This window comes from Hydra vulgaris, chromosome 10 (genome assembly GCF_038396675.1).
Source record: "Hydra vulgaris chromosome 10, alternate assembly HydraT2T_AEP".
Taxonomy (NCBI): domain Eukaryota; kingdom Metazoa; phylum Cnidaria; class Hydrozoa; order Anthoathecata; family Hydridae; genus Hydra; species Hydra vulgaris.
The window spans coordinates 31316780-31337247 of NC_088929.1; the positions used below are offsets into that span (position 1 = coordinate 31316780).

Genomic DNA, 20468 nt, shown 5'->3' on the forward strand with positions numbered 1-20468 from the left:
AAGAGATTTTCGTATTTTCTATGTTTTACTTGCACAAATTGTGACTGGAAATATGAGTTTGAAAGCTCAAAAAAAAACAAATAAACTCAATTTAGAAAAAGTTGTAAGCTGCATTAATTATCAAATGATTATAGCTTTTCGTGAGATTGGTCAAGGTTATCAGGGAATCCGTATATTTGCAAACATTATGGACAAGCCAACATGGATATCAAATAATAAATTACAAACTACATACTTTTTATAAAGTTGCAGCTTCAGAAAGCATGAGCAATACCGCTTTAGAAAGAAAGAGTTTACTGGTTACCAATACTTTTGATTACAATAGCATTAAAAATTGCCAGGTCTCAGTTGATGGTACATGGCAAAAATGTGGGTATTCGTCAATGAACGTTGTTGTAACTTTAATTCCAAGAGAAAATGGAAAGTGTTTAAGCACAGTAGTTTTATCCAAATATTGCAAAAGATGTGCCATGTGGAAAGAGAAAAAAATAAAACAAAGGGTACCTGAAATGGCAAACAAATCATATCTGCCGAGCAAATCACAAAAAATCTTCAAGTTCTATGGAAGTTGCTGGTGCAATTTTAATGTTTTCTTGGTCAATAAAAAATGGTTTGCGTTACACTTCATATATTGGTGATGATGACAAACCATCTTTTAATGAAGTCAAGTCTTTTAAACCATATAGCGAAGAAATAACAATTGAAAAATTATAATGTGTTGGCCACGTTCAGAAGCGGTTAGGCACACGATACCGCAGTTTGCTTCAAAGTATGAAGGGAAAAATACTAAGTGATGAATTAAAAATTAAATGGGGCAGGAAGACTGACAGATAAAGTTATAAATAAACTTCAAAATTATTAGGGAACTATTATACCCAATGAAGGAATCTGTTTGGGCTGTGTTATTTCATAATAGTAATATAAGTAATCCCATCGAACGCCATCAGTTCTGCTTTTAATCAAAAAACAGTTGGTGCTTGTGACAAACAGGTAGGTTTAATAATCAAAACAAATACAAACCCACATTAAATATACCATTGTCCATCAAAGCTGTTCTTCTCCCAATTTTTCATGATCTTTCAAGCGACGAGTTACTTTCCAAATGTTTACACGGACAAACTCAAAACAAAAATGAAGCTTTAAATTCTATAATATGGAAAAAATGCCCCAAAAATATTTTTGTCGAAAAGAAGATTTTAGAGATTTTGGAGTTTCATCTGCAGTACTATAGTTTAATAAAGGTGCTACTAAAGGTATTTACAAAGTTTTTGAACGTTTAAAAATTCCTGTCGGACAATTTATGAATAAAGGATTTATTAAAAAAAAACAATGAACGAACCAGAAATATGAGGATAAAATCATCAAAAAAAGGAACACAGCAAAGAAAAATCTTTACGAATATGAAAAAAGGTTACTGTTTATTGTTTTCAAAACGTGTTTTTTGCCATTTGAAAATTTTCAATATACATGATTACGCAAAATTAAATATCTCAAGATCTAAAGGGGGAATCGCTATGAAATTTTAAGGATGTATTCATTATATTCATATGCAGGATTTATACTAGAACTAGGTTCTAATATAAAATAGTTCATGAAAAATGCCTGACGTGTCCCCCACCTGACACCCGCAACTGGTTCAATATGGTAAAATTGCCTTTACTTCAAAACTATATGCATACAGTAGTTGATTCTAGTACAACTCCTACGTCGATATGGGACCTATGTTATTGTAAAGTTTTGAAGCGAATTTTTCCTTTTATGTGTTTTTAGATTTGGGTAAGCGTGGCAAAAAAGTAATTTTTTGTTACAAATTATTTCAAAATTTGTATATTTTAGTTTTTTAAATATAAAACTTCTAATTTTTAATTTTTTTAATACATTGTTTAACATTTTAATAATAGCTTTAGTACCTATAGGTATAGGTATTTAATAAAAATATAGGTATGTATACCTATATACATATATAACAACACGTATACTGTATACTATATAATAACATGTATACTATACAACAATACGTATAGGTATGTAATAAAGATATACACGATAATGTTTCTATCGATTATTTATCTTTTTGAATATATATTTATCTTCCAGATAAATCATATCATCAGTTTGGAAATTTGCAGTCCGGTATAAAATTCTAAATTTGAGAGCTTTTGAAGGCATCTGCAATAGATGTAGTTCTGTTGTAACACACCCCAGTGGATCCACAACTACTTTGTGGAATTATACTTTGAGTCATGGAATTACTATCAACAGTCTTTCGACTGGAGAATCAAGCAGCAGCTCAAATCCACCACCGTAAAAAAAAAAAAAAACCATGGACAGTTATTTACAAAAAACGAGCCTTAAAGAAATTGTAGCTGATCTAGCTACAAATGTTGCTTCAATTAATAATAAATGGTCTCAATCTATAAAATTGGCCTCATTAGGACTTATGGTTCCTATTCAGCTGAAAGTTTAATACAAAATATTTAGGATCATTTGAACTCATTTGGTCTCTGGATGAAAATAGATATAATAGGCTCTACTCAAGATGGTGCAGCTATCAATAAGAAGCTCATGCAATTAACAGACATTGTTTATCAGTTTTGTTTCATTACATGCCGCTTTAGAGTCAGCTAAACTAGCAGTGGAATTCCTCAGCCTAGAAGATGCAACGTTATTGACAGCAGATACTGTTCTTGAATTCATGCATCAATCGCATCTTTATTGCATTCAAATTTAAAAAGTGCGTCAATGCACAGTGGATTAGGGGTCATCCATAACTCTGTCAATTTTTGGCCAACCCCCCGTTTTATATGATATCAGTTTTTGTGTACTCCCCCCCCCCCAAAAAAAAAAAAAAAAACAACAACAATAAAAATGCTTAAAAAGCATTGATTTTTTTTCTGACTAAATTATACATTTATATAACTGTAGATCTCACCTAATTATATTATATAATAGTCGATACCTCATTAAATAATCAATTAAGCAAATAATATTATATATCTTTAATATAATCTTCCCATGGGTTATTGAAGTGATCATTGGTTGAAACAATAGGTAGTGAATGTTCTCCGCGCTCTAAAAGGATATCGTATTCTTGAGGTACAATCAAATTCGTTGCGTCAACTTCAATTTCATCTAACCATTCAGCAGTTTCCGAACTCTTCTGCAAGGCAATGACTGCTAAAAATTCTGTCTGACGCTTGGCAGCGATACGAACAGGTTGGACCCTTTTGATTAGAGGGAGTGTTATAGCAGAAGAGTGGATAGAAGCGTGCTTTTTCAATATAGCTTGAGAGGCAAAGTAGATATTGCACTTTTTACAGATTCTATCAGCTAGGCTAGACTGAATTGATGGACAAAACGCATCATACGGAAAAATTGGAAATCCTTTGGCAGTACGAGGAAGAATACTTTCCATGTTTGATGAGATGAGCATAAAGACGGATGATGGAAACAATTCTTTTGCTCCTTCTGAGACATCTACTGCTTTGAGCCCGTCTCTCGTTTAGTTGACAGGGACAGGCGGCGGAAGAAATCTTGCTCTAATTAGAGTAAAGTAAGAGCTTCTAATAGTCCGACAACAAAAACGATTTTCACATTTCACAATTTGAGTAAAATATTGACTTGTACAAAGATGATCGGCAATCCAACGTTGATCTTGTAATAAAAGGCTCCTTGACTCTAGCTCTGATTTGTATGGATCAATATACTCTGCAATGGTTGGATAACCGTCAATTTGTAGATCAGACCAAATATCAACCAAAGCCTGTCCAGCAAAACCAAAGTTCTGTTTTTCTAAATTTTCATCTATTGTCCTGCCTGATTTAAAAAGATATGTTGGTTATTATAGGTTAAAAATTTTATAAATATTTTTACAAATTAACTTTTGTCAATATAATTACCTTAAGAATCAAGATGAGTTCCGTAATGTTCGTGCGGAAGAATCACTCCAGATAATTCTTTACTTAGAGGTGCCATTCGTCGCTCAGCTCTGTTGAATGCACTGCGGCCTGGAGCGTAATAATAGTTTGAGGATCTCTGGTAATAGAGTCGAATACTTTGATATCCAAGAGCCGCTAAAAGTCTAATCCATGAGTGACGTCGGTCGAGGATGCATGTTTTCCTGATCGAACAACAATGTAGGTAAGTCCAGAATAAGTAACAGCATCTGTTTCTCCGAGACCATCTTTTTTGATCGTAATTCCAGCGTATACAGATGGTATAAGCTTGTGTTTAGCAGCCACAACCCAGTCGTGGTCCGGGAGAGCTACCCGGTACTCCAAATGCATCAACAACGGCGCCTGTTTTTTGGCTGCTGTGATTCCAATTGGCACTCTAACCTTGTTGTCTTGGCTAATGAAACACACTTCATCGGGCCCTAAAATAGAACAAACTTCTTCCACATATTTTATAGTTGAACCGCAAAAGAGTCCGTCAACATGTTTTAAATGAGAATCATTCTGAGGACTGATCAATCTAACAGGGACTGTTTTGACGCGCCTTTTGCCTTCTAATGTTCCGTAACTTCTCGGAAGTAGACGAGTATAGGGGACACTCTTGCTGATTGCAAATCCAATTTTGTTTATCTCGGATGTCAATTCGTCGAGAGTTTTAATGCTCTAAATAATAAAGAAATATATTCGGTTATTATTATCTTTTTTACGAAAACGGGATTCATTTCGTAAATTATATTCAAATCAAATCTTGAAATTAGTTGTTAACATTTCAAGGATATTTACAATAGTGCAAATACTAAGTAAAACTCAAACAAATACAATATTAACAAACATAGCTGAGCTATCATTACCCGAAGAACCTCTGATCGACGTCTTTCATCAGCGGACAAACCATGGAGAGCAATATCCATAATCACCTTTAAAAGAAGAGGTTGATCTACTTCTAATGACGGTCGACCAGGTTTCTTTCTGATTTTTAGTTTTTCTTTGACTTCTGGATGCTCCAGAAGTCAAAGAAAAACTAAAAATTAGAAAGAAACCTGGTTCTAGCTTTTTTCAGTTCTCTAGTTTTCTTCTGTTGAGCTTGATCATACTTTTTTTTGGCCAGTTCTTTACATACCCTCTAAAAAATGAAGCGTTGATTTGATGTTGATCAACGTTGATTTTGCGTTGATATTAGCGATCAACGGCGATCAACGGCGATCAACCATAAATGGATGTTGTAGCAACAGCTAGTGTTCGGCAAAATCAAATATACGTCAAACCTTTAAAGATTTGAATTTGAACTGTTCTTTGAGGGGATAGATTTGAATTTGATTTGACAAATATCTGGAGGATTTGGATTTGATTTTCAAATATTCACTTTGTTCTCAATTTTTGCGTTTGAAAAAAAAACGCCAAATTTTACAGGCCCGCAAACATATATATCACTTTATTCCGGGGTCTTTGCAGTGGTTTCCGGAATGGCGGTCGCCTTTCAATAACGGAAAAAAAAAAAAAAAAAAGAGTTTTTAATTAAAGTTTGTTAATATTAAAGAGAAAGTAAAGAGCATAGAGAAAGAAAAAAAGAAAAGAATTGAAATTGTATTTGAAAACTATTGAAATGATACAAGTAAGATAGATGGCGGCAATAATAGCAACATATTACTTTGGTGGAAATCTCGATCTGACAAATATCCAAACCTATCCAGAATGGCCAGAGATTACCTGGCCATTCCTGCTACATCTGTATCATCAGAAAGGCTCTTCTCATTAGGAAAAAATCTTATTACTGACAAAAGAAATCTTCTCTCTGCAGATACCATTCAAGCTTGCCACTTTTCATAAAAAAACTTGCCGCGGGAACGTTTTTTTAAAACGAAGCTTTTGAAGGTAAGGATTCCTAAGATCTTAAACACATCTAATTTTTATGAAACTTTCCATATTTATTAAGAAAAGGACGGGGAATCTAATGGAATCTGGACGTTTTTTAACATTTATACAAAAAATTTTAGTTCTCAGCGTTTAAAAACTTCAAGGTTGATTTATATAAAAAAAAAAGTGTTTTTGAAAAACGTCCAGGTGGAAATTGCAAGTTTAGCCTTTCCTCTATTTAAAACAAGTATTTACTTAAGTTTACCTAAAGAATTGGTACTTAGGATTTGCATGTATAAATTATGTGTATATATATATGCTTTTGTTCGCGTATTTAATGACGTTATCTGTTTTGATTTTTGCGTTTGTTTTGGTTAGATTATGAAAATTAAATTGAAAGTGAAAGTATAATTCTTAAAATTTTAATCAAATGAAAATACATCTTTTCCTTTTTCCCAGGTAAAAGGTCTGCATTCTTCAAGAAAGTTAAAATCTTGATTTTTACTATTTTAACTACAGGTTGCTCTTATTTAAACTGTTTTTTTCAAAACAAAAACCTGAAAATAGTATTCAACAAAAGCTTATGAAAATGGAGTTGTGTAAGAAATTTATTATATCTTTTTATATTTATTTGCCTCTATTTGTTTGTTGATTAAATACTATGAACTCTTGTAATAATTATTTTAATTCCTTTTTTTTTAGGTGTTGACATTAACAATAGTCTCACCAAAATGGTTGCTCCATCTATAAGTCAAGAAAGTAAGTCAAAATTTTAAATTAGGAATACTGTAGCACAAATTTTTTTCATTTTATTAATTCAATTTATTAGAACCAAAATAATCCACCCCTTATTTTTCTTTATGTCACTTAAATTAAGTTTAATTTTAATTTTAGTATCTGACACTGTTATGGATTATCTTAATATTAATGGAGGCATTGTATCCCTCAAAAATCCAGATTTGGTTTTAACCAATCGCCATTTTTTACAAATTTGTAAAGAAAAAGATAAATTTAACTTGACATGGCCAAATCTTTCAGTATTTTTTACATCCTTGTTTAAATACCCTATATCTAGAGTTATGCTGATCAAGTGCCTTCAAAAGTCAAAAGATTTTATTGCAAAAGTAAATCGTGCCAAAAATTTTGATTTAAGAAAGTATTTTTTAAGCTCTGCTTTATCTTTTATTGGTGCTTTTCCGGATGTTGTTGTTTGTCACCTTCTAATGCTTGTTCTACCCCAACTTCTATCCACAATAGTGATATTGTTCCAAATCAAATTACTGTTTCTGTATCTTCTGATTTGAACTTGCAAATTGCTAATGATGATTTTTTGTGTTCTGTTACCCCAAACTCTATTGTATACACCCCTTTAGGAAATGATTCTGAAAATTTTCTTCTTGAAGCGCAAGTTAATGAAGTGAATCTGCCAGTTTCCAATTCAGATAAAAAACTACATATATTATCAGGTGATTTGGCCTATCAAATAAAAAAATACAAACAGAGAATTAATTATCTTAAATTACAAAACAGACAAATTAATAAAAGATGTAATGAATATAAAAGAAAATATCAAGCAATCTTGTCAAAATATAATGTCAGAAATGTCAACAAAAGAGAAGTTAGAAAGGATTGTAGGATTAACCAATTGTTGCAAAAAAATTTTAGATTAGAAAAAGAAATTGATTTGGCTAGAAAACGTTCACAATCAGATAGACAAAAGGCATGGTATTTTAAGAAAAAAATTGAAAACACTGTTTTGAAAACATCTGATGAAGCGAATGACTCAATCTTAAAGGAGAGTTTAAATTACTTTGAAAATCTTTCAGAAGAGCTGAAGGAAAGAGTTAACTTTTTTGAAAAAAATGTAATTGATGTTTTTGAAGGAGGTAGATATAATGATGAAATTCGCTCTGTATATTATGACCTTTTAAGTAAAAATGTTTCTGTTAACAATGTTGAATCAGTTATCAGAACTGTACTACAAAAAATGGCTGGAATTTCATGTGGCACACTTCCAAAAAAATCTTTGGCTGCTGAATTTTTTAGTGAAATGAACCTTTTATCAAAAGCACAGGTTAGAGAGGCTATATTGGATAGTACACACAATGTTCTTCATACAGATGGCACAAAGTATAATTTTAGAGAGATTGGTAGTTTTCAAGTCACAACGTCATCTGGAAGCTACACGTTTGGGATAGAAGATATGTTTTCAGGCGAGGCACAATCTTATTTTGGAGAGCTAAAAAATTTACTCACTGATATGTCTCAGATATTTTCTCCTGAAAAAGAAAACTATGAGGATGATCTTCGGAAGCTTATTTTTTCATTCAAATCTTTGATGACAGATCGCACCATAGTTAATTCAAGTTTTTTTAGCCAATTTAAACATTGGAGAGAAGCAATTTTGCCTTTTGTTGTTGAAAACTATGAACTACTTCCTTTAAATGAAAAATTAAAAATTTCTCAAATGCATCATGTTTTTTGTGGCTTACATGTTATCCATAATTTAGGAATATATGCAGAAAAAGCAATCATAGAATGGGAAAAAGTGGTTGAGCAGGAAGGTAGTGTTCATGGTGGTTTTATAAATTCTCAAAACTCACGTACCTTTGATATTTTGTATGAACTTTCAAAACTTACAAGCTATAGACATGGCGATCAACGGAATGGGAAAGCTGATGAATGGAGGGCATTTTTGCGTAAAAAGTTTTCAAAAAATTTTATGGTTTCATTTCTGCATCATCGGTTTAACATTATATTTTTACTTGGTGGAGCAACGTATTTTCATAAAGATCATCTTAAAGAATTTGTTTTTAATCTTGATGGTTCAAATTTCCTTCATGAATCAATTAGGCATGATATTGACAACATAATTTTTCATGCTTCAACCAGAGCTCTGGGAATTTTTAATAAACTGATATCAGGACCTCTTTTTCGTATTATTGAAGAAGAAGGTCATATTTTTTCTTTAAATACCGTTTGGTCGCAAATGTTTAATTATTTTGTTTGTTGTTCTTCTGATGCATCAATAATGTTAAGTGGTTCTACATTTTTTGATGTCAAATATCTCACTAAGGATGAATTGTTTGATTGTTTGTTTTTTAACTGTAATGACCCACTTTTGGATGCCTTAACACAAGAATGTCTTGAAGTTATATGTTGTTCGTGTTCAGTTATGATCCAGAGTCAGTTAAGAGACCAATTGCCTGGAGGGAAATATCACAATCCAGATGTTGGTGTCCTTGAGGAAACTCAAAACTGTCCGCGTACTAACATTGTGTCTGAACGTGACTTTGCCTCTTATGACCGCAGGTTAAAAATGAAACCTAACATGACAACAGTAGCTGCAGCTGGTGTCATCATGTTTAACAATAACAAAACAGCTGATTGGATATATGGGAAATCCCAGGAAGAATTGGCAAGGCTAGTTTTACTAGCAAGGCGAAATAGAAAAGGATATATCAGAAAGTACAGAGAAAAAAAAGCAAATATATTGCAGTACAAAATCGATGAGATGGACAAGCGCAACTTAGAAAAGGAAATAAAGGAGCAAAAGGCAAGCGAAGAAAAAGAGTTTTTGACAACAGAAATTGGGAAGGATGGTGGTTTAATTTTGTGTAAAGAGGATTTTGAGCAAATCTTAGGTACTGAAAATGAAATTGTAATGAAGTTGCAAAGACAAATTAAATTTCGAAAAAAAGTACTACAGCAAAAATTTCCAGAAAAGTGGCTACAGTTAGGAGAAAAGGTAAAAGGTGAAAATTACAAAAAATTTGGTATAGAGGCGTTAAAAACAAACCTGCTATCAATTTTTAAGTTTTTAAAAGATGCTCCAGAACAACGAGCAAATACAATAAAATGTTCAGTCATCAGACAGAATAATGAAAGACAAGAAATGTTGTTAACATTAAAAAAAAAGGTCAGATTAGAGGGTGACACTAGATTATTAATGGAAACTAGAAAAATAATAAGAGCAGGCACATCAAAGGGAGGGGTTCCAAAGTTTTTAGGAAAAAGAATTAAACATAAAATGGTAGATGAAGGTGGAAAGGATGTATGGTATTCAGGGCTCGTAGTAAGTGTTTTAGATGACAATGAATTTGATGATGAATGCGAGTTTGAGATACTATATGATGGATTTGAGGATAAATACGATATCGAGTTAGTCAAAGAGTGGAGGATGAAATGTGTTGTGATAGAGGGAAAGGCTGATGGTTATGTGGAGGGCGAAATTCGAAAAAAACAAAAATGTTGTTAATATTGTTTTTGACGCAATGTCAATTCAACTTCAATTTATTGCATTTATATTTGCTATTATTATTATTCAATTTAATGTCTTTATGTTTGTAATCTGTTTGGTCATCTGGAGCAGTGTTTGCGCACCCACAATTCTTTATATGTATATTTGATTTCTGTTGGACCTCTGCAGCCATGACAACATACTGGTAAGTTATGTTTTCTATTTTTGCGCTGATGTACCATTAATATATCTATCCTTGTGTTTAGGTATTTGTGAGTCATTATATGTATATTTTTGTAGGTGCATCTACAAGTCATAATATGAATACCTGTCTTCTGTTCACCTCTACAGCGGTGTTGATCTACTGATTAGTAATTATTTGTATGTTTGTGTTTATGCACCCGTAAGTCATTATATGTATGTTTGTGTTTATGTACCCGTCAGTCATTATATGTATGTTTGTGTTTATGTACCCGTCAGTAATTTTGTGTATGTTTGTGTTCTGTTGGACCTCTGGAGCGGTGTTGACGCATCCGTAAGTCACTATATGTATGTTTGTGTTTATGTACCGGTTAGTCATTATGTGTATGTTTGTGTTCTGTTGGACCTCTGGAGCGGTGTTGACGCACCCGTAAGTCACTATATGTATGTTTGTGTTTATGTACCCGTCAGTCATTTTGTGTATGTTTGTGTTCTGTTGGACCTCTGGAGCGGTGTTACGCACCCGTAAGTCACTATATGTATGTTTGTGTTTATGTACCCGTCAGTCATTTTGTGTATGTTTGTGTTCTGTTGGACCTCTGGAGCGGTGTTGACGCACCCGTAAGTCAATATATATATGTTTGTGTTTATGTACCCATCAGTCATTATGCGTATGTTTGTGTTCTGTTGGACCTCTGGAGCGGTGTTGACGCACCCGTAAGTCACTATATGTATGTTTGTGTTTATGTACCCGTCAGTCATTATGTGTATGTTGGTGTTCTGTTGGACCTCTGGAGCGGTGTTGACGCACCCGTAAGTCACTATATGTATGTATGTGTTTATGTACCAGTTAGTCATTATGTGTATGTTTGTGTTCTGTTGGACCTTTGGAGCGGTGTTGACGCACCCGTAAGTCAATATATGTAAGTTTCTGTTTATGTACCTGTAAGTCATTATATGTATGTCTATGTTCTGTTGGAATTGTATGTATGTCTGTGTTCTCTGGTACAGCATTCATGCACGCGTAAGTCATTATATGTATATTTATGTTTTGTTAAAGAAAAAAAAAGTTTTTAGACCATGAAGGAACATATACAGTAAAATGATGCTGAATGATTACTCACACAAATAAGAATTTTTGTAGCACTTAGGGACAGTCACAGTAAAAGGATGAGACCTAATTGAATGATAAGTAATAAAAGAATGAATTTTAGCAGATGGCATAAGAGACACTAGCTCCTTAAAACATCACCCTTTATAGTATTTGTAGAAAAGAGTAAGAGAAGCAACACTATGACAGTGCGACAATGGTTGGCTACAGCGGCAGGTCTTGGTATTCTATAATTATTTTTATTTTTAATTTTTGTTAATAAACTTGTGTCACCCTCTAATCTGAGGTTTTGTTAACAACATTTCTCTTTTCTTTTTGATTTTTTTTTCGAAATTTATTTGTCTTTGCAACTTTATTACAATTTCAGTCACAATAAAAGGATAAGACTTAATTGAATGACGAGTAACACGAGAATGAATTTCAGTAGATGGCACAAGAGACGCTAGCTCTTTAGAGCAGTGCCCATTATAGTATTTGTAGAAAAGAGGAAAAGAGAAAGAGAAGCAACATTACGACGATGTGATAATGGTTGGAGGTTGGCTGCAAGAGCAGGTCCAACTATGTTTACAATGCATTTTTGAACCTTGACTAAAAGAGAAAGGGCATTATTGGAAGATCCGCCCCAGATGGGGCAACAGTATTCCATACTAGGAAGGATTTGAGATTTATAGAGATAAAGAATAAAATCCGGAGTAAGAAAGTGTTGAGCTCAATAAAGAGATGCAACCTTAGCAGATGCTAATTTTGCAATGGATTTGATATACAGTTTCCAAGAAAGATAGGAAGTAAGAGCTAATCCTAGAAGACGAAGGGTAGATGACTCATGGAGTACATTACTGTTAATAAATATAGGAAGATCTAGATTATGGAGATAACGATTAGCTGAAAAAAATTATGTTTTCTTTGAGTTAAAGTTCACCAGCCACTGTGAGCCTAATGCTGTAGCAGAAGTGAGATCCTTTTTAAGCTCAAATGCCCTCTTCAAGCAATCAGAGAGTGTTGCGTTCTTATCAAGGCAGGAATAAATGGTAGTATCAGCTGTAAAATGAGGCGATTGAAATCCATAGTGATGATCAGAAAGTAAGTTATTAGATTCAAGAGGAGAGCATAAGTGTTTGTTAATTAAAGACTCAAAACCCTTGCTTATAATTAGACCATTAGATATATCTACCTTCTTCAAAAACGTCAATTACATGTTACAAATTAAAATGTCTTTATTTGATAGGTGAAATCACCAGGTAATATAGGTAGTATCCAAATTAGAAACTGGAAGATTCACTTGATTAAATTGCGTTTTAATAAGAAAGTTTTTAGAACCATTTCCTAAAGGGATGTATGCAATAGAAGTTGGGGTAACAGCATGAAAAGTCATCATTAGCAATTTTCAAAATTAAATCAGAAGGTACAACAACAGTAATTTGATTGGGAACAATTTTACTATTGTGGATAGAAGTAGGGGTAGAGCAAGCATCAGAAGGTAACTACTTTTAAAGTTGGAAGTTACTGGAAGAGCCTAGATGAAGTTTATATATATATATATATATATATTTTTTTTTTTTTTTTGTTATTCACCTCCTCAAGGCCAAGAAGGCCACTACAGATGAGGAGGCTACTTAATAGTGGTTATAACCCTCTCTCAACTCTATAACTCCGAAACACGAACCTCGATGAACAAGGCCGCTGCTCGGAGAAACTAGTTGAGCGCAGTACTACCAGGGGCGTGGTAGGGATTGAACTCGGAACCTCTCGCTTATGAAGCGAGCGTTTTACCACAACACCACTACTGCATATATAGCTAGATAACAATTAACAGACAACTTAAAAAATTGCAAAAAGATGGGTAAGTCCATAATGCCAGACTTTATCAAAAGCCTTTGAGATCCAGAGCAGTAGAATTTGCCTAACCACCTCTATGTAATGCTATGTAGTACCATTCTGTAACAACAGTTAGCAAGTCAGTTCTTAAACAAGATGATTGAAATCCATTTGTTTCTTATGTCATCTGCAAATAGAGCCACCTTTAAGCTTTTCAGGATGATCACTAGTTTTGGTTAAAAGTTAACCCATTACTTAGTGACACAAGTGTGACTTAGGAGCGTTTAGTGCCACAGGGTCTGTGTGTTTTGTGATTGTGATGTTATTGTTGTGATGTTTTGTGTTGATAGACAACTTGGCTTACCTTCTCGATGGTGTCTATTGTTAAAAATGATTATTAGTTTGTTTCGTTACTGAAACTTGCTACTTCCAATCATTCACTAAAAGCCAAGAAATAAGTTTTAGAATAAAAACATTTTTCTATGTTATTTTCATTTTTTTTTATCTTAGGCGTTTTCATAGGTTCACATAAGCAATCTTAAAGAGTAAGTTTCTTATTTTATACTTATTTAGTTTTAAATGTTTTTAATTTATATATTTCTAAAATGAATTAACAAAATATTTTTAACACGTTATTGTGTATCTGTGTTTCTAATAATAATATTTTTACATTTTTAGATATAATTTCTGCTGTTATACCTGCCTATTGCAGTTGTAAGTACTCCAAATTTCAGAAAGTTCGTTTGCTGTAAGTTATTTTCATTAAAAATTAAATTTTAACTTTATTGAAGAAACTTCTGTTTGTTAAATAGGTTATTCTGAATAATTTCGACAGATTTTAATGCCCTTTTGTAGTAATTTACTGACCGGTCTGTAAATTATACAATAATTTCAAAATGATGTATGATTTGGATTCCATGATTCCTTTATGCATATTTGTATGGTGTAATTATAATAAAACCCCAAATTTTATTTTCCAAAACTAAGTAAATAAGTGAAAACCATCAGTCTGTAAAATAGATGATTCTGGTTAATCTCGTCAGATGAATAAAAATGGGACCATTATGAAACATTTCGAATCAAATTTAATAACGGTTGAAAAATATCAAATATATTCAAAGTCGGTATGCCCAGTTGGTTTGTGTAGCCCTTTTGCAGTAATTTACTGACCGGTCTGTAAATTATACAATGATTTCAAAATGATGTACTATTTGGATTCCATGGTTCCTTTATGCACATTTGTATAGTGTTATTATAATATAACCCCAAATTTTATTTTCTAAAACTAAGTAAATAAGTGAAAACCCTCAGTCTGTAAAATAGATGATTCTGGTAAATCTCGTCAGTTGAACAAAAAAATTTTGGGGTATTTTATTTTCTTATAGTTGTTGGATCACTATTGAAAATTTAAAGTCAAATGTAATAATGGTTAAAAAGTTATTCTAAAGTTAATATGACACCAAAACTAAGTAAATAAGTTAAAACCCACAGTCTGTAAAATAGACAAATCTGGACTATCCCGACTGAGTTAAATAAAAATATTTTGGTATTTTATTTTCTTATAGTTGGTGAATCAACATGGAAAATTTCAAGTCAAATGTAATAACGGTTCAAGAGTTATTCAAGAGTTAATATGACACCAAAACTAAGTAAATAAGTAAAAACCCTCAGTCTGTAAAATAGACAGTTCTGGGCAATCCCGACAGAATTTAAAAAATTTTTTTTTGTATTTTCTTTTCTTATAGTTGTTGAATCATTATGGAAAATTTCAAGTCGAATGTAATAACGGTTCAAAAGTTATTCAAAAGTCAATATGATCCAAAAATACTCTCTTTTTCGGTGCCATAACACTGCAAATTTTCCATACTTAAGCCCTATACCTTTCGTCAAAAAATCATCAATTTTTGCACTACAAAAAATTCAATAACTTTGGATCCGCTTAACTTCAAAGGTCGAATGACCCCTCATTTTTTAAGTCAGGTCAAGCTCTATACGATGATATAAATTATATATGTTTTTTTAGATTATAAAAAAATCGTCTGGAATGGCTAACAAATGCTGCAATATGAATAAAATTTATAGATTCAGATAACTAAAATTAATAAATGAAATAAGTTAAATAACGTTCAAATATACATCAAATCTTGGAAAGATTTGAATTTGATCTAAATTCAAAATAGGAAGATTTGAATTTAACCATTTCAAACATTTGACGCTTATTTGATCAAACTATTTGAATTTGTGCCGAACACTAGCAACAGCAATGTTATCAACAGCAAATCAACGTTTATTTACAAACACTGAGCGTTCGTTGATTTACTGTTGACAAAAAACAAATTTATTGAGCCGTTTACTAACAGTAATTTGCTGAGCATTTTCTGCTGGGATTTTTTTGTTATTTTTGGTGGTTATAAAACGTTTGTTCAAATTTTAATTGTATTATACGGTATAAAATGAGTATAAACTTATTGAAAAACATATATTTTATTAAGTAATTATTTTTTCAGTTCTTGAATAAAGATTATCCTAATGAAATTAGGGTAGTTTTTTAACTATTTGAGGATAATAGAACTTCTTAATATAAATATTTTAACAATTTAACATGAAAAAGTCACAACTTAGCAGCAATTTGGCTTATTAATGCTTATTATAATAACATTACTATTATCATAGCAAATTATTAATGGCTGCAAGTATGTGCCTGATAAATTCTGACTGCAAACTTAAATCATATAGTACAAAATGCAATTTAAATTGATTTTTTCTGTATAAGAATAATAATGCCTTTATTTTTTTTCTTTTGTGATGTAATAAAATAAAGATAATAATGCCTAAATATGACAGAAGCCTATATATAAGAGAATTTATGAAAGAAAAACGAAATACTGAAAAAAGAATAAAATATCTTCTTGAAGAGTGCAACATTGTTGGTAGAGGAAATTGCGTTCATCTAGATTTAGACATTCAAAAGATTTTTGAAGTTTCTGAAGATGTGCACAGTGATATATTGATGTTTTCAATCACTTCGCCAGAAAATAAATTTTGTTTAAGTAAAGTTGAATCTAATAATTGTGATGTTGACGACATTGCATTTAAAAATAGTTTATACAGTAGTATTGATACTCTAACTTCAACAAAAGATTTTTTATATGAGTGGTTATTAAAATACTGTATAAAAGATGATGCTTTAAATGCACTTTTATTTCACTTAAATAAATTTACTCCATCTATACCAAAATGCTGGCAGACATTACAAAAATCTCTTCAAAAAGTTAATGTTTTATATATCAGTGGAGGCGATTATATATATCTTGGAGTTAAAAGTGCAATTGATTATTACATATCAACAGTTGGAAATAAGGAAAAGCTTGATCTAATTGTAAGTATTAATGGTGCACCTATGTGCAATAGTAAAAAGACTTCCATTTGGCCTATACTAGTTACAATTAACAGAAAAGGATCCTATGCTGTTGCAATTTGGCATGGTCAGGGAAAACCAAACAATTTGGATGAGTGCTTTGAAGATTTTATTCTTGAAATGAAAAAATTGCAAACTAATGGGTATAAACAGCTGCTGGTGACTATTAAAGCTTTTGTTTGTGATGCGTCTGCAAGAGCATTTGTTAAATGCATTATAGGGCATAGTGGCTATCATAGCTGTGAAAGATGTATGGCAGTTGGCACACAAAAACATGGCGTAAGATTATTGGAAACGACTACTTTACTTTGTACTGACATGGCTTTTAAAAATAATTTTTATAAAAAAGGTCACCAGCTTGAGAGTCTTTCTCCACTTGTTCAGTTAAATTTCCCAATGGTAACTGAATTCCCATTAGACTATATGCACCTTATATGTCTTGGGGTAGTTAAAAAACTTCTAATAAACTGGTGTAAAGGTCCCCGATGTATTAGAATAAGTCAATCTGTTAAAGACAGTATTTCAAATGAACTCATAAATTTACGAAGTTATACACCATCCAATTTTCAACATAGACCACGCTCTTTAAATGAACTTGAGAAGTGGAAAGCATCAGAGTTTCGATTATTCTGCTTTATGCTGGACCTGTTGTTTTAAAAAGGAAAAATAAATAAAACTATGACTTATTTATTTCTCTTTCAATTGCTATGCACATACTGCTTTCTAATAAAATGGCCAAAAATGAATTGTTAGTGGCATTTGCTAAACAGCTGCTTATATAGTTTGTCAGAGAAGTACAAATTTTGTATGGGGAGATCTTGGTAACATACAATGTTCATAGCATGATTCATTTAGGTGATGATTGTGTTAACTTTGGGGAGAGTCTTGATCATCTATCAGCTTTTCCTTTTGAAAACTTTTTGGGTTGAATTAAAAAAATGGTGCAAAAATCACATCAGACTGTTGACCAAATAGTGAATCAATTAGATGAGAGAAAAAAGTTGGATATTTTTCTTAGAGAAAGGAATGGTAAAGAAATTTCTGCCCAAGTGGTAAATAAAAAGATCACATCAAATCTATGAGACAGAGTTTATTTTATTCAAGACAAAGGGTTTATTTTAGTAGAAGAGGTTTTGGTAGATCTTGTAAAATGCAAGGCTCTAAATCCTCATTCAGTTCGAAAGTTTTTTCCTGATTGTTTTGAAACATTTAATTTAGACCTTTGTTATGTAAATTCATTAGCCAACCTAAAAACAATTTTTCCGAAAAAAAAAGAACTTTTGAAGAAAGGCTTGATGATACCTGTTTAAAAAGGTGGTTATGCTTTTTTTGTGCTTAGACATTGTGATATTGCTTATGATCACTGATTTCTTGAATTAAAAACACAAACTTTGATTATACTTGCAGACCATCAATTTTTAAAGAATGTCTGTGCATGTGTCATTTTGTAAAATTTGTTGTAAATTTGTCAAATATGTAGTTCATTGAACAAATTTTAAGTGAGTTTAATGCATTTTAATTTATAAATTTTTTGTGTGAAACAAATACCTGGTATGTTTATAGAAATAATAAAATATTTACACTGGTGTTTTACATTAATAAATCTAAAAAGCGTTTTACAAAGTTCATTGTTTTTAATCTCTAATGTATTTTTAATTTTATTTTGTAACTTATATAAGATTGTTTAAAATTATATTGCACCAGAATATTGAAATTTCATTTGCCATTGTTGAACTTTAAATGGAAAAATTAAAGTGGAAGTGATTGCTAAAAGTTGGATGAAAAATGATGGGAAATGCTTCTGGCTGCCATTTAAAAGTTCCGCTGCGATTCATAAAGCTGTCACAACCTTGCAGGCATCAACCTCTGATTGGAAGATATACCCTGCTAGGATTTTATACACTACAGGTTTGCATATTACTATAAAAAAATGTAAAGTAATTGAATTAGATATTGAACTGTATGTTTTGACCAGGGTACTGAAGAGGATAATCATGTGCTGGTGCAAATTTATTTTAGGCCTGCTTTACAATATGACTATAGTCTCATTTAATATCACTTATTTTAAATCCAATATTCCAACGGGCATTTGTTTAAATTATATGTTCTGAATGTCTTTAGAATGTTTAAAGAAGATTTCCAACGATTAAAAAAAGTTTTTTTAACTATGTTTTTAGTTTTTTTTTTAAACTTTTAGTGTTTTTTAAAAACTAAAAAATTCACTAATTTTCATGGGTTTTTCATTAAAATTCATTAATTTTTATGCGGTGCACCAATTGCACTCCATTCTCATTTTTTTGTTTATAAAGTAAAGTTTATATTAAAGGAGAAAGACAGCAATGACATTTTGTGAAAGTGATTAAGATATTGTGATTGGTGATGAAGAACTATACGGAAGATACTATTTTGATAGTTCAAATAGCTAAAGAACATCTAACGTGATTCCAAATATAGCAGGTTAACTATTTTTGTAAAAGTAAAATAATGGTTTGTTAAAATAAAATGCTTATTTTTTTACTGAATTATAGATGTTTTTAAATCAATATTAACCCCCCATTTACACAGTGAAATAGCAAGCTTTTCAGTTGCTGAAAATAACAATGACTTCTCGAAAGAAACTAATCTATCTCAAGGGAAAATGATGTTGTCTTCAAATATATTGGTAAAAAAAAGTCCTAATGTTGCTTTTGTTCTAATTAAAATCTGTGTGCGTGTGCAGTAAAAAAATTAATAGAAATCAGAACTATATGTTATAGAATATAATTTTGTTGACAAATATTTTATAAATACATGTTTGTTGACAAGTTTAAATAAAAATCACTATATAATGTTTAAAAATTTTATTTAATTTTTGTATGTATAATTTATCTATACCTAGGTAGAAAATGGCTCTAAAAATTGTGTTTTGGATAAAGAGGATAGCAAAGAAAGACATTTGTCTTGCCAGGGTAAATTAAATAAAAGTTTTATTTATTTTTCCCATTTAGGTATTTTTTCATGGTTAATTTTTTACAAAATATTTTACATAAATAATAATAATATTGTTTATTTTACTACATTTTTTTTAAAAGATTTTCAAAAAAGATTTGCGTTGAGTTAGATGGCAAAAATAGATAAAAGAGAAAAGTGATTCAAGAGTCAATTTTAAAAATCCATGTATTGAAATTAAGATAATTTCATTCATATAGAATAAACATAATATGTGTTCTGACCCTTAAGTAATTTTTATTTTTTTAATAATAGATAAGTTCTCTTAGTCGTTGTGGAGGTAATATAAATTGGCTTTTGCTTTTGGAAAGTTGTTGATAAGCGAGGACGCTGGGGCCTGTTTTAATGTCTCGGGTGGTTCATTGAAGATAAATTTTAAAACATACCCCCTGTATCATATGATAGTGGGTAAGAATGGTTTTATGCATTTTTTTAGATTTTTTATTTCACAGGAAATATATTTTGTTTATCCTAGTCAGTCATTTATGTAACTATTTGCTATAATTTCTGCAGTTTGATTTTTTTCAAATTTGATTTGAATTTTTGATTTAGATGCGATTACACGACAGCATCATGATGCAAAAATTTGCGAATGTTATTCAGGCATTTCGAAATTTTGTAAGTCAATCAGGAACACGACTCAATCGAAAAGTATTGAAAATGAACAATGCTGCAAACGCTAAATAAATTGTTTGAAAATGTAAATTTTGTGTTAAATTCAATAAAAAAACTTTCTTAATTAATGTAGTGCTTACTTTCTTTCATTATTCTTTTGAGTTAGCTTTGAATCGCTCTATCAATAACTTTTTTGCTAAATCCTTTATTTACAGCCTGTTTTTTACAAAACAAATTAAGATTTGAGCAATATGTATAAATTTTATATACAAA

The 20468-nt window shown here is 31.3% G+C and overlaps 2 protein-coding genes and 1 long non-coding RNA gene across 7 annotated transcripts; all 3 read left to right on the top strand.

The window, feature by feature from the left end:
* Nucleotides 1–5563: 5563 nt before the first annotated feature.
* Nucleotides 5564–7111, top strand: LOC136085913 (uncharacterized). 2 transcript variants are annotated; one of them, XM_065807778.1, is made up of 4 exons: nt 5564–5825; nt 6267–6406; nt 6510–6566; nt 6702–7111. In XM_065807778.1, exons 2-4 carry the CDS (start codon nt 6391–6393, stop codon nt 7109–7111), a joined length of 483 nt encoding a protein of 160 aa, XP_065663850.1. In that variant the 5' UTR covers nt 5564–5825; nt 6267–6390. The 2 variants fall into 2 exon arrangements, with proteins under 2 accessions (XP_065663850.1, XP_065663849.1); XM_065807777.1 differs by lacking the exon at nt 5564–5825 and having other exon boundaries at nt 6205–6406.
* Nucleotides 6981–15327, top strand: LOC136085912 (uncharacterized). Its single transcript, XM_065807776.1, has 4 exons — nt 6981–10252; nt 10348–13719; nt 13853–13922; nt 15198–15327. Exon 1 carries the CDS (start codon nt 7795–7797, stop codon nt 10063–10065), a length of 2271 nt encoding a protein of 756 aa, XP_065663848.1. The 5' UTR covers nt 6981–7794; the 3' UTR covers nt 10066–10252; nt 10348–13719; nt 13853–13922; nt 15198–15327.
* Nucleotides 15328–18871: 3544 nt separating this feature from the next.
* On the top strand, nt 18872–20256 carry LOC136086559 (uncharacterized). Of its 4 annotated transcripts, XR_010641425.1 has the most exons (6): nt 18873–19049; nt 19158–19254; nt 19471–19540; nt 19664–19748; nt 19836–19988; nt 20133–20256. It is a non-coding gene; the product is annotated as an uncharacterized LOC136086559 (long non-coding RNA). The 4 variants fall into 4 exon arrangements; XR_010641427.1 differs by lacking the exon at nt 19664–19748 and having other exon boundaries at nt 18872–19049; nt 19121–19254; XR_010641424.1 differs by lacking the exon at nt 19664–19748 and having other exon boundaries at nt 18875–19049.
* The last annotated feature ends 212 nt before the right edge of the window (nt 20257–20468 follow it).

What these genes read in the sequence shown, in the direction of transcription:
- LOC136085913 (XM_065807778.1), top strand. An exon ending in TCCATCTATAAGTCAAGAAA is followed by an intron (nt 6,567 to 6,701) that starts GTAAGTCAAAAT and finishes TTTTAATTTTAG; the next exon opens with TATCTGACACTGTTATGGAT.
- LOC136085912 (XM_065807776.1), top strand. Translation starts at nt 7,795, where the DNA reads ATGGCTGGAATTTCATGTGGCACACTTCCAAAAAAATCTTTGGCTGCT.